At 31.1% G+C, this 13,698-nt stretch overlaps 1 protein-coding gene across 3 annotated transcripts; it reads left to right on the forward strand.

The window, feature by feature from the left end:
• Positions 1-8,444: 8,444 nt before the first annotated feature.
• On the forward strand, positions 8,445-12,839 carry LOC127898673 (chaperonin CPN60-1, mitochondrial-like). 3 transcript variants are annotated; one of them, XM_052433866.1, is made up of 16 exons: positions 8,445-8,585; positions 8,686-8,710; positions 8,848-8,908; positions 9,030-9,183; positions 9,280-9,375; positions 9,519-9,626; positions 9,799-9,984; positions 10,125-10,205; positions 10,293-10,343; positions 10,588-10,650; positions 10,844-10,933; positions 11,598-11,688; positions 11,781-11,884; positions 12,151-12,244; positions 12,355-12,433; positions 12,511-12,839. In XM_052433866.1, the coding sequence occupies exons 4-16, from the start codon at positions 9,064-9,066 to the stop codon at positions 12,530-12,532; spliced, it is 1,185 nt and encodes a 394-aa protein (XP_052289826.1). In that variant the 5' UTR covers positions 8,445-8,585; positions 8,686-8,710; positions 8,848-8,908; positions 9,030-9,063; the 3' UTR covers positions 12,533-12,839. The 3 variants fall into 3 exon arrangements, with proteins under 3 accessions (XP_052289826.1, XP_052289831.1, XP_052289829.1); XM_052433869.1 differs by having other exon boundaries at positions 8,490-8,585; positions 8,669-8,710; XM_052433871.1 differs by lacking the exon at positions 8,686-8,710 and having other exon boundaries at positions 8,464-8,585.
• The last annotated feature ends 859 nt before the right edge of the window (positions 12,840-13,698 follow it).

Here is a 13,698-nt window from a genome sequence, read left to right on the forward strand (position 1 = left end):
GAGAAATATGATTTTCCTTTTTTTTTTCTTAATGTAAATTTCACAGCAACAATTAGAGCAACATTCACGGAACAATCTCTGTACCAAGTAAAGCCGACAAATATGGCCCTTGCTTTAGCCATAGGGTTTCCTTCATCCAGATTATGCCTTAATTTTCTCTGATTCCTCTAAGAATTGATTAAAGCAATAATGCATGACAGATATAGTTTTCTCTGCTTAGTAGGGATCAATGCATGCATGAAAAAGTTGAGGACGATAAACGACTAGTCGTTTTAACACCCATACGATGGTTTTAAGCTAAACTATTCGACGATTGTTCTGCTGCAACACATGGGCCAAGATGAAGAATTTATGGTAAATTTAAGTTATGTTGTATTTGGAATATTTGGCGTCGAATTTTTTCCTAATTCCAGATCCATTTGCCCTTGTGACCAAATCTAATCTTGTTAGTTCTTTGAAGGGCTTGTTTTGGCATCATGAATAATTTTCTAAGAAAATTTCATCTCAGGTATTATAGTATTGGGAGATGGTTAAAATAAATAATTTTATCAGTGTAAGTAATTGAATACTAGTGAATTCAAATACAAAGTTTTTCAATTAAAAGTAAAAAACGAAATAAATTAAATCCTATTACACCACTTTCGCAGGTAATCACGGTTGCATTTAGCGTATGCAACAAGCCTTTAAACCCCTAGGCAGCCCTAGTGGACGAGTTTAGTCTCGTGAGGGTTTGTAGCGACGATACCCACAAACATCATCAATCCCTTTAATAATATTTATCTTAATCTTCATTACTACCAAAATGAATGCTCCGTCCTCTCACAAGGGCAACATTATCAGAAACCTCACCACAATTATCACAGAAGCATTGTGCCATTATGCTCATTGCCGAAACTTCATCTAAGAAGGGCTTTTGACAAGCTACCTCAAATTCTTTCAATGTCCTCGTAGAACTTTCACTAGAGTTTGTCTCGTTCTGGTAGCAATAGCTTGTGGTGATATATTTATCAAAATCTTTCATGAACGTTTTGGTATGCTTGGCCTAATAAAATGAAAAAACAAAGAAAAAAATGAAATGAATATATGCTTTAAAAAATGAGTTAACTAAATTAAAATTTTTAAAGACTAATAACTAAATTAAATTTTTTTAAGACTAACCCTTCGCAAGCCTTCGCCGGTCTCATCGTACTCCCCAACTATCGGGTCGCCAATGATCAGACCACCAACATTATGATCATTTATCTGCATATAAAAGTCGTTAGAGAAATACAATCCATAAATTTATTTGCTTAATATATTCTTTGTAATTTTTTTTTTTAACAAATTGAGCTACAATTCATGTTTCTTTTTAAAATTAAATTAACCAAATAGTATTTCTAAATTTTAACACTCAAGTCCTGCTCATTTTAATTTTTTATGTTGATATCATTGTCCATTATTGATCATTATGAAAATTCTAATAGAATGTGGAATTGTCATTTTTACCCTTACAAAGAAACAACTGAAGGTTGAGGATATTTAAACCATAAAAATATTCTTTGTACCACCTTTTAATTAAATAATTTATATTAAAAAATACTCATTCATTAAATTATTTTATGGACGAAGAATAAATCTCTGTAATTTACAACTATTTATTCTTTATCCATGCTATCTTTCATCTTGCACAAAAATAACCATTCGTATAAACTAAAAAAGAAAAATCCTTAGGAAAGGTGTAGTTCAAGAATTTCTAGGGAATATGAATGACAAGTTTATAAATAACAAAATTTTAAGAGCTATAAATCTTATATTTGGAGCATCTATGAAAAAATAACAACATTTTCAAATCAAACCACTAATTAGACCAAAGGACCTATGTTAGGATTATTGTTGATGAAAAAAAATCTGTTTCTGAAATATGATGGTTTCAACCAAAATTATTTTATTAGGTTTGAGTTTATGACAAGTAGAAATAAAAAAAAAAATGGAGGATGAAGTTCAGGAGTGCTAAATTGTTATTTAGGAATAAAGAAAGCAAAGGGACGAAGTTCGGTTTCCATTTAGATGAAGATATTAATATGCAAATAATAAAATTTAATTACATATAATTTAAGAAGTATGGGACATGTTCATTAATAATATCATTGAAAACATTTAATTTACGCATCTACACAGTCACTTTGGTCATAGTTTGTTATTATTGACAAATTAATATATTTTTGTCACATATTATTTTTTTATTGACATATTCAAATAATTTATTTTATATTAAAGAGATATTATGTTATAAAATTTTTGTTATTAAATCATGTTAATTTTTCATGCATTTTGGAATTTGTACGTGAGATTACATTACTGCACATACAATGTCACTCATTCTAATAGTGAAATTAGGTCGATGGATTCAAGTGTAAAAATTTTTGAAACAATCTGGACATACATGTTAAGATTTAGAAACCTTTGACTCTTTTGATTTTTCAGCAAACATCAGGGATGGCAATGTTAGTAACCATGCAAACACATGCATCTAAACCGTTATGCAACTATTTGGTTTGGTCTAATGGTTATATCACTAAATGAAAAACAAGGGGTACCTAACGTGGATTACAAAATAGTTGGACCTTATATAGATGTTAAATTATTGTTTATTTATTTTGAATATCACTTTTACTACTTATTCATAGTTATAATATTATAAACTTACACGTTTTCTGAGTTGCTCCAGATCCTGTGCTTTTGTAGTTTGTGTTATATGTCTGCGACATTGAAAAAAAATAGTGTTACACAAATAATTAATTTATATTTTATCTCTAACTAGTATTTACTATAATGTGAAAAGCAATTATACCCCAATGGTGTCATTTCCACATAATTTTGCTCGAAGTTGGCTAGTGCAAGGCCGATATACTTAGATCCAGGATCAACAGCTATAATATTTTTCTTAAGAGCTTTACATTCTCTCAAAAGATTCTTGGCAATTTTGAGACTCATTGAGGATTTTATTTTAATTAACCAACAAATTTTCTTTTTGCCAAACGATTATGCTTGTTTTGATTTGTGCTCCTTAAATTAGATAGATAATCATGTATTTGATCATGTTTTTTTTTTAAATATAAAAGAAAAAAATCATTCATTGTACATGTATTTGTGCTCCTTGAATTAGGTAGATAATCATGCATCTGATCATGTTTTTTTTTCAAAAATATAAAAGAAAAAAATTATTTATTGCACTTGTATTTGTTTGAGGTTGAATCACGACATAAAACATCTATGCTAATTTTTTTTTTTTCAACATCCAATTAAAATCCTGGTTCTGCCACTGATTAGAAGACTTGGGTCAATTTTAAATTTTTGCTAGCATGTGAGCGGATTCAAGAGACATTGTGAACTCAAGGAACATCTCTATTCATTCCATCAGCCCATAAATATCACTAATGACCCAAAAAACCTCAGTACGAGAGCTAGAGACACAATTAATAAGTTCATGAGCCACTACACAATTGGCTTGATCATCACCAGCATGTTCTACCACTTTATTAGATCGGCCTGGATTTGCTCTTGCCGTGCAAACAACAGAATCCCATCTAAAGTTAGATTAATTACATCTTATCCTTCATTAAAAAATAAATAAAATTACATGTTATCCTAGGTTGCAATGTTAGATTTCATAATTAAAGAATAATACTTTTATATTTGAATTATCTTTATTTTCAATTATTTTTTATAATTAATTTTTTAGAGTATGTATTCATAGAATAAGGTACTTTATGTCCCATTTTATTTAATATACTTCTTTCTACTTATGAAATTTTATGGTCATAATAAAATATTAATTTTTAATTTAGCCCAAGATAATATAAAGCTTTGGGTCCGCCCCTGGTTAACTTATTGACTAGCGACTAAATAGACGATGTTTGGGTTGCCTCTCCGATGATTGAAATTTTTTTCTTTTTTTTTTTGTGAAAAAAAGAAAATACTCAAATAGTTTTATTTTTAAATTAAATTAAAGAAGTTGTTCTTACTGAAGTACAAGACGCAGTTCCTACGAAATAAAATTAAAGAATGAAGAAGATAGAAATTGTAAAAGCTAGCTGCATACACAGCTTTTGGGCATGTATTAAAGGACAAATTAATCAAGCACGCCACCAAATTGGAACGCATTCGTGATTCACCCGATGGTGAGTTGCATAAAGGAGACTTTGCATAAAAGTACAAACTCATTAATCATTAAGACATGAAGTAGTTGTAATTATTTAATTGTAATAACTTTAATTATCAACTTCTAAAATTTATGGTAACGTTATCAATAAAATTCCGAAGGATGAAAATTGTCAATCAGTCTCATTAATAACGGCAACTTCTTGCTCAATGTCACTCGCTTTCACTCTTAATTTTGAATATTTAAGTAGTTTTCTTATTAATTAAATTGAATAAGTTGTGGTTTGTGTGTAATCACTCGAGTTTCAGCAATAATGAGTAGGGTTAGTGTTGGTATTTGCACAAAATTGTTATAACTACAATTATTAATAGTTGAAGAACACCAAATTTATTTATTGAGTAGTGTTACACATCTCAAAATTTTTATCATAAATGATATGACATTCATCAAATTGATTGGTGAGATATTACAATTAATTTACTTAAATTTGATAAGAAATTATGAAATTTAATGAATGACATGTTATTTAGAATAAACTTTGAGATAATAGGAGTCTATTACCACTCTTATTTTTTTAGACTTGGCTAGGACTGAAAAATGATGTTGAATCGTTAATAGGAAAATCATTCAAGAAAACATAGAACGACGATGCAAGGTAGCAAGAATATTAAAAAATATGTTAGAGCCGGTTAGGGATGGCAATTGGCACCGCCCGCGGCGGGTTTGTCATTATCAAAGCCAAACCCACACAAAATTTAAATTACCAAACCCACCTGCAACCCATAGCGGGTTTTAATTTTTTTAAGAAAACCCACCCGCTAAGGATTTTGACAATTACCAAACCCGCATTGGTATCCGGCGGATTTTTTGGGGGATTTTTATATTTAAAATCACAAATGTTGAATATATAAATTTACAATAATAACCTCAAATTCCACATAACATATTCAATTTTAAATTTAACTAATATAAATGAAAAATTAAAATTTCAACATCAATCCAACACAAAATTTTAAATTTTAAGTATAAAATACACAAATCCATTAAAAAAAACGACAAACTAATATCTAAAAATAACAATTACATCTCATATTATCATTCAACACAAGCTCCAAGAAAGATGTTCATTTCATTCACCATCATTAGCACCCATCCAACATGATGCCTACAATAATGATTAAGATTAATATTTTCCAAAAAATAATATTTTTCAAATACTAATCCGAAAAAACTTATATAATGAACTAATTCATGCATTAAGTTAAAGAAAAATAGTCCATACAAAAACATTTTGGTTATTTGGCACTTTGCATTGTTATACACACTACACTTGTTTATACTTTGGTTATTTGGCGCTTTGCATAATTGCATTATTTTCTTTATATATTAAATATTTAAATATTTTTCAATTAAAAATATTTAAAAAATATTGCGGGTCTAGCGGATATCCATGTGGGTATTCGCCGGATATTGGGCTAATACCAAACCCACCCGCATCCAAATGCGGGTTTCAATTTGTAATACCAAACCCACCCGCAACCCACAAAATTATCCGAAGCAGACGGGTTTTGGCGGGTGGATTTGGGCGGGTTTGTAGACACAATTGCCATTCCTATAGCCAGTTAAATGGAGAAAAATTTTAAATAGTTTTCATAAAGCATATTTTTATTTTTTTATTGAGCATAAAAATTGCATTAATCTCATGACAAAAGAGTATAAAGTTCTACTAAAACATTTTCCAGCTGAACTACAACACTAGTCGTCGAGGCGGAACTACATTCACGCCTAGCAAGGGTTGCCAAGGTTTCAAAATTTATTTTTAAAAAATAATGTGAAAACTAAAAAGTTTTCAAAATGATCCCCAATATATGTTTCAAGGCAACTCTCAATTTTCTTCATATTTTCGCAACCCCTAAATTAAAATCTTAATTCCACCACCGACTAGACGACTTTTGCAAATTCTGCTAGCTTTTGAGTTGATACTTTGCAATTTCAAGAGACAGGTTGAACTCAAAAAGCACTCATTCGTTCCATCAGCAGATGAATATCACTAATGACCTAAACAAACCTCAATACGAAAACCTTCAATCAGCCACTACACAATTGCGCTACTACAGTCATTGAATTCACATGGCAACAACATCCATGGTTGTGCACGTTTTAGCTAGCGTCTTTAATGCGCGCTCAAATTTAAGTTGGCAAAAATACATGATTTTTCTCTAAGCTCTGATTTTAATCTTGTGGGAAGGAGATGAATGAAATACTAATTTTTTTTTTTTAAAGGGTGAAAGACCAAAAAAGAAAAAAGCAGTACTTGAAAATTATAAGCTCAAAAGTTGTTTAACTAGCAATTCATTCATTTATTTTTTTAGAAGGAATAATTCATGAGTTTTCAAGTCAGCTTTAACGACAATGAGATGTGAAAATAATTGTTGCATCTTCAGAAAGTAGTCCTCTTATAAGAATGCACACATCCTTTTAAAGTACAGACGTTCAGATTTTATAAGCTCATATTACAATATATTTATGTAATATTCAGAAGTTTCATCGAGAGTTTTTAAGTTACATTTCACTCTTACCCCTCCTCATCATCAAATTAAATGTATACCCTTAGAATTGCACTCGTGACTTCTTGCTTCCATTGCAATGGTTAAGCCAACTATATTCGGGATTTAAATTTACGTGATTATAATACATTCTCGAAATGTAGCGAGACTAAAATGATAATCTAAGCCTGTTAAACTAAAACCAAAACAAATGGTTGATCGTGATTTCTTTTTCATTAGATTTTAATACTAATGTATGCATGGTGTAATGTTTAGACAAAATAGATGGGCGCTTAGTGTTATTTACTTAATTTGATATCTAATTTTGAGAACCACATTGGACTGGTCCCGTTGGATCTGACTGTCCATGTAGTCTATTTTGGTCTAAATAGGGATCAAACTTTGATTGAACTTTGGACTCAAATGTGGAATCAGTTAGGGGTGGGCATGAGTTGGTTTGGGTTAGATTTTAAAACAATCCGAACTAAATTATAAAAATTTGGGCCTGACCTAAACCAACCCAAATATTTTTAACCGAGCCTAAATAATTCATTTGGGTTTTGTTTGAATTTTATAATCAAAATATTTTTTACTTTGATAAATTTAATTATATCAAAATTATAATAATTATTAATTTTATTAATTATTACATTACTATTAAAATATGAAAAAATATAGTGGATAAAAAATTATAAATAATAGATTTTACAATAACTTTATCCTTAAATTAAAGAATATTAGAAAATTAAAATAAAATTTAATTACAAAAATCATTATTTCTCAATAAATGAGAACGTAAACTTTAACAATAAACTTTCACAAACATGATATCAATAAGTAAATTAAAAGAAAGAAAATAAAAATTAGTGGTATTAACCATATTAAAACACAAATTCAAACAATGTCAATACAAATCAAAACAAGATAAGACATCCCAACTCAGATATCAAAGCAATCCATTATAATCATTTCTATCCACAGTACTTTAATTAAAATAACAACCACAAGCTATACATGTAAAGATAGTTGTATTAAGGCTCCGTTTGATACAACTTTTCAAGTAGAGATTTTGATAGTAGAGCTTTTACAAATAGAGCTTTTACTTAAAAAAATTTAGATGTTTGGTTGTCAATAAGAGCTTTTATTAAAAATTTATAAAATTACTTTAATAGGCAAGTTTTTTTAAGTTATGTTATGAAAATAATGTCAAATAAGTAGAGAATATTTTAGATATTTTAATATTTAAAAAAAAACTTTTCAACCTCTACTCTCAAAAGCTCAAATTTTGAAATTTTGTTAGTAGAGGCAAAATAGCTTATTTAAACTCTAAAAATTCTATAAAAAAAAAACCAAATAAAAACAAAAATTATGATAAGAGCTTATGGAATTAAATAAGCACTTATGAACATTACATAAGCCATACCAAATAAACACTAAATAAATAAAATAAAAGAGTAAATGAATAGAATATTTCATGTAACTGAGCAATCTCGAGCTGTTTACGAATATATGTGGAAAGTGTCCTAAGTTTAATATATAAAATGGTTCTGAATAAAGAGAATTTGAAAGACGAATTGAAAGAGCGAGCAGGCACTAAGATTTCCTCATTTCAATCTCATTCAGGTATATTTGATTAGTAAAGTGAAAGACCCCGAGTCCGAGTCCGAGTCCGAGTCCGAGTCCGAGTGTCCAACTAGAAAATTCATTAAATACGCACCTTCTAACCGACTCAATCCCACCACAAGGGACCCACAAAACCCACCCAACCAAACAAAACTGCCTTTTAAGTCTCATTAAGTCTCTGTTCTGTTTTGGTCAATCGAATTCCTCTGTCCTTTCTGCGCAACAAAATCACAAACGATGTTGCGCCATGCCTCTAACCTCGCCTCCAAAGTCAGGTGCACTTCTCCTTCACAGTTTACCAAATTTTTATTTTGTTTACTTTGTTTTCCTTCCACTTCTCTCATTTTGTTTATGTTAGTTAATTTGATTTTGTAGGTTGCTTGATAACAATTTTCAGCCGGTGATGATTCATTCATTCATTTATTAGTGTTTTTTGTTTCCTTTTTTCAAATAATAATAACTAATTCTGGCTTGGCTTATTCAGTTCAATTGATTAATTTCGTTGAGTTAATTTCGTTGAATTTAATTCTGTGTCAGGTTCATTTAACTCGGAGCAGACAGTATACCGCGGCGGAAGTCACTAAAAGATTTTTGGATTGTGAAACATCTTCTGGATTTTCTTAATTAAGAAATTAGATTTGCTGTGAATGGGAATGGAGTTAATTAATGGATACAGATCATCTGATCAAATTCAATTGACATCTATCTTCTGTCTGCAGGCACCAATTCTAAAGTTAAAAGGGAGAATTTTATATGCGGGAGGATGCGGAAGTGCCAGACCAAAGACAAGGGGCTAGAATGGCAATTGATGCACTTGTGGGAAATTTATACAGCACAGCACAACCCATCACATCATTCGAACAAATAGCCCTGGTTTTCTTTCTCACTTTAGACTCTTGCTCAATTTAATGATAATCCACAGAAATATATTTCATTTTGACGCGCTTTTTTTCCCATTTTAAATTGAAGTTTGGAACGGCTGCAGCAAATGGTGACAGAGTGATTGGCGAGCTCATAGCCAAGGCTTTTGAGAAAGGTTGGGGAAACAATCTTCATGTGTTAGCTGTAAGTTGCTTCTTGAATTTTTCATCGTCTTTACTTTTTTCTTATCTGCTGTGCCTCTGATTCGGTTGTTATGTTTCAGAACCTTCCATTTTGTTTCCTCTACTGTTTTATGTTTATTTTCTACTGCCTCACTACTATTGCAGGATCGGAAAACACCACCCAGTATTGAACTTCAGTTGTATTGGGGAATGACCCTAGACAGGGGCTATTTGTCACCTTACTTCATCACCAATCATAAGACGAAAGAATGTGTAAGCATTTTGAGATATCAATAAATTAATTGACATTTTATGAGAAATTTGTGATTCTATAAAGGATAGATATATTGACAATGAAGTAATTGAGATTGCTTAGTTCTTACCTTGAAGATATAACTTTGGATCAGCCTTGTTATTAATCAACTAGTGATTTCATTTTTACTAGGTTTTACGAGATCCTTATATCATGATCCTTGAGAAAAAGGTTTTGAACTGCGTCTTCTTTGACTTATTGACAGAGATTGGACCAGTTAGAAGATATAATGGCACAGATGTACTGATCATTGCTGAAGATATTGAAAATGATCTCCTAGCAAGTCTTGTCTTAAATGGAGTGGCTACAGCAACCAAGGTGAACTTATACTTGACAGTGTTTTGCTGTTAAGAGATGGCCTACTTGAAGAATCTTCTATCATTCAATTATTCATTTAATTTTACAAAGTGAAGTTTCATATGTCTTCTCATTTTTTGTGGGTTCTGAATTGCTTGAAGGCTTGTGTCATAAAACCTCCTGGATTTGGAGAAAGTAGGAAGGCTAGCCTTCGGGACATTGCCAAATTCACATATGGGAAGGTTGGTTCATTTGATAAATGCTCCACCTTGCTTTGCATGATTATTATGTGATTTACAAAACAATGTGTTCCTTTCTTTCTCTTTTAGGTCATGACAGGAAAAGATTTTGAATGCGTATCTCTTGGCCATGCTGAGAAGGTGAGAGATATCAGATATCAGTGACTGGTATATAATTTTCTTTGGTGTGAAAAAAAGATTTATTTTACCTAAGTAGAGCACATCATGAGAACGTTCTTCTCATCCTTGTTTCTGGTGGACTTTAATCCTTTCTTCTGGTACAACTTTGGCATAGTAATATATTAATTTTCATTTCCTTGTGTATATTGACAAGAGAGACGAGGTTTTGCTCAAACAATGTCTTAGCCCTCTTTTATCATTGTAGATAACGGTATCAAAGGATCAGACGGTTATCCTTCTTTGTAAGGCTTGCATAGGACACGAAAAGGTCTGTGTTGTGACATTTCACATGATTTTCCAACAAGTTATCAGAATTTTCAATTGTGTTTATAATTTGAAGCGACTCTGCTTTTCAGTTTATACTGTTTGGCTCTTTTGTGCTTCTTTGGGCTGTTTCTATATTTTTGGACAACTTGCTTACCCTTTCGCTAATTTTCTTTTCTTAAATATGTCTGTTGCAGTTGTTACAGTGGAGATTCACAATGGAAAATTTACAAGATTTCCCTGAAGAGAGCTGTACAAAGCACTCTTATCTCGCTGCTGTTATAAAGGTTTGGTTATTTGGAATTGTAAATTAGTTCTTCAAGAGCTTTGAAACTGACTTGTGCTGGGCATAGAATGAAAGTTCTCAGCCTAACATGACCTATTAGCACGATCCATTTGGGCCAAGTCATGACCAGGTCTAAACTCTAAATCCTGGTTGGCCAGCCAAGAAATTTGAATTTTCTTTTATCTGCTATTAAAAAAGTTGAATAAACTCATTTATAGGGAGGATCAATGATCAGGTCATTTTGGATAAAATGATTTAATTAATTGACTAATTCTTTGGATTCATATTACATTCCCATCTTCATATGATTATAATTGAAGTATAGAGTAGACTGATACCGTACAAATACTTTGATACTTTAAAATGGGAAAAAGAGAAGAAAAACAGTACCAAACAGTCAATTAGACATTATAATATATGTGAAGTTTTGGAACTGGATTTTGGTAGAAGTATATATTCCTTGCTAATAGGAACGTGCCAAAGATGAATTCAATTTGCTTGTTTGGTTACAGTAATTGCATTTAGAAGACATGACTGCATCTTATTCTGTTGTTGCATCATGCTATAAATGAAATTTGGCTCGTTGAGATGAAAGATTGTTGAATTAGAGATGTTAGGTAAGGAAGTATTCTGATTTGAAATGAAACGGGTGCTGTTGTTGTAAGGTCTGTGGAAGTAATAAAGCTGAAGTGCGTGAAAAGAAGGATAGAGTTGCTAATGCCATAAATGCTGTCAAGGCTGCAAAGGAAGGAGTTGGTAAACCTCTTATATTTTTGGCTTTTGTTGGTCTATCTTGTTTGATTGATGCATGACATACAAATGTTATATGTATTCTGATGCATTTGCAGTTAGTGTGATGTCACTTTTATATGCCTGCAAGGAGTTGGATAAATTGCAAACTGCTAACCATGGTCAGAAGATTGGTGTTCAAGCTATCCAATATGCTCTTGAGGTTTTCTTTATTCTTCTTTTTAATTATGTATGTGATATTTCTAAAAGCTCTTATTGTCTATCTGTCTAAAGGCAGAGGGCTGCTAAGATTATTCCTCGTTGAAAGGTGAAAAGTGACATATACTTCACAAAATGCATGCGTGGTTTTCGTTATGGGGCATGAGCCTTATCTTTTATGTATCTCAAGAGTGAATCATGGTAGAGAATATTGGTAACAAAATGTCTAGTTTTTCAGAGCCTTCTGATTGGTTGAGCCTGCATCTGCAGATGCTGGTGAGCGCGATTGCTTATAGCGCTGGAGTTGATGGGTCAGTTGTTAGCAAGCTACTCGAGGGATCCAAGCCTAAACCCCTCGGTAAAGGTTTGCGTCTGTTTCCCCCTTTTTCGAATAATGGAAATTTGAAAAGGAAACGAGTGAAATTCGAGGGTTGGGAATTAAGGTGAGGGTACTTTGATCTACATTTGTGTCAGGTGAAAATGCAGATATGCTTATGCCAGAAATTGTTTTTCCATTGAAAACCATAAGAGCAGTCTTGGTGGAGGCTACAAGGTAACTAGTTATTTAAAACCTTTAAGCTTATGCTAATTTTTTATCTAAGCACATATTAATTCTTTCTTCTTGTGTAGTGAGATGTTAGCAAGACTTTGAAATTGAGGCTCTTAAGGTGGCTCAGCTTGTCTTTCCAAGAATATTTGCAAAGAAAGTTCCAGCTGATACAAGCCTCCAGAGTAAAACAAAGGCGTAATGGAGGCTTCTATCAGCTTTCACTGGGTGCTGTTATGGTTACGGTGATTTATAATCCAAATTCTCATGGCACATTATATTTATTTATTATTTGTTTGAAAAGCATACATTAAGCTTTTTCATAAACTATACACGAACAAGAAACGGAATATATTGGTCATCAGGAGTTGCGCCTTAGATAAATAATACATGGATGCTCCAACTTCTTATATGCAGTTTATTTTTTTTCTTTTTCCCCTTATTTTCCCTTTTCTGTTAGAAGCAAAAATATTCTCGACATCCCATTTCTAATCTATGTATATAATATCCCTCCAATAAAATGTTGCCAGATTATGATTGCTATTACCATTAGCAAGAGGTGAGTGGTAGATTTGTTGTTTTGTTGCAAAATTAATATGTCAACTTTATTGCAAACTTTGCCCTTGAAATCGGAAGTCTTCTATTTTTTTTTTAATTTTTTGAAAAAATAAGAATGGTATTTAAATAAGAAGGGATATCGACGGAATTGAACTGATGGTGTGCTTGTTTATCAGTCACATTCTTGTTTATTTTTCAGAAAATACAATCCATAATAAGAATCAATTTTATAGGACCACTCAAAATGAGAATGTGGAATAAAAATCTCATTTTCTAAACTGGTCTTTTTTTTTACCCTTATTGATATTGAAATTCAAAAATTTCTTTTTCACCCCCATATAAATACATAAAAAAAATCAATTACTTCAATAATTTTATTATTTAAAATTAACATTTATAAAAAATTATTATAAAAGAATTTTTTTTTCTGGAAAACTAGTTTAGCGTAATATTATTAAGAAATATACATACATTTTAGTTTTATTAGTTTAGCTCAATTTTGCTTTTTTTTTTTTTGGAAGTCAGTGTTTTATATTTATTTTAGTGCATGTAATATGTAAAAATAACTTGATTTTACCTATTTTGATAAATTTACGTTATTTTGGATTTAAATATAAAAGGTATTAAAACTCCATTTATATCAGTTTTTTTAATTATTAATAATGTTCTCTTTGAGAAGGATATAAGTCTTCCATCACTTTCATTTTGTGTCA

Source organism: Citrus sinensis, chromosome 2 (genome assembly GCF_022201045.2).
Source record: "Citrus sinensis cultivar Valencia sweet orange chromosome 2, DVS_A1.0, whole genome shotgun sequence".
Classification (NCBI taxonomy): domain Eukaryota; kingdom Viridiplantae; phylum Streptophyta; class Magnoliopsida; order Sapindales; family Rutaceae; genus Citrus; species Citrus sinensis.

Excerpts from the sequence above, each read along its gene's own strand:
- LOC127898673 (XM_052433866.1), top strand. The coding sequence starts at position 9,064 with ATGCGGGAGGATGCGGAAGTGCCAGACCAAAGACAAGGGGCTAGAATG. Across the intron at positions 11,885-12,150 it reads CTATCCAATATGCTCTTGAG|ATGCTGGTGAGCGCGATTGC; the intron begins GTTTTCTTTATT and ends CTGCATCTGCAG. Across the intron at positions 12,434-12,510 it reads GTCTTGGTGGAGGCTACAAG|TGAGATGTTAGCAAGACTTT; the intron begins GTAACTAGTTAT and ends CTTCTTGTGTAG.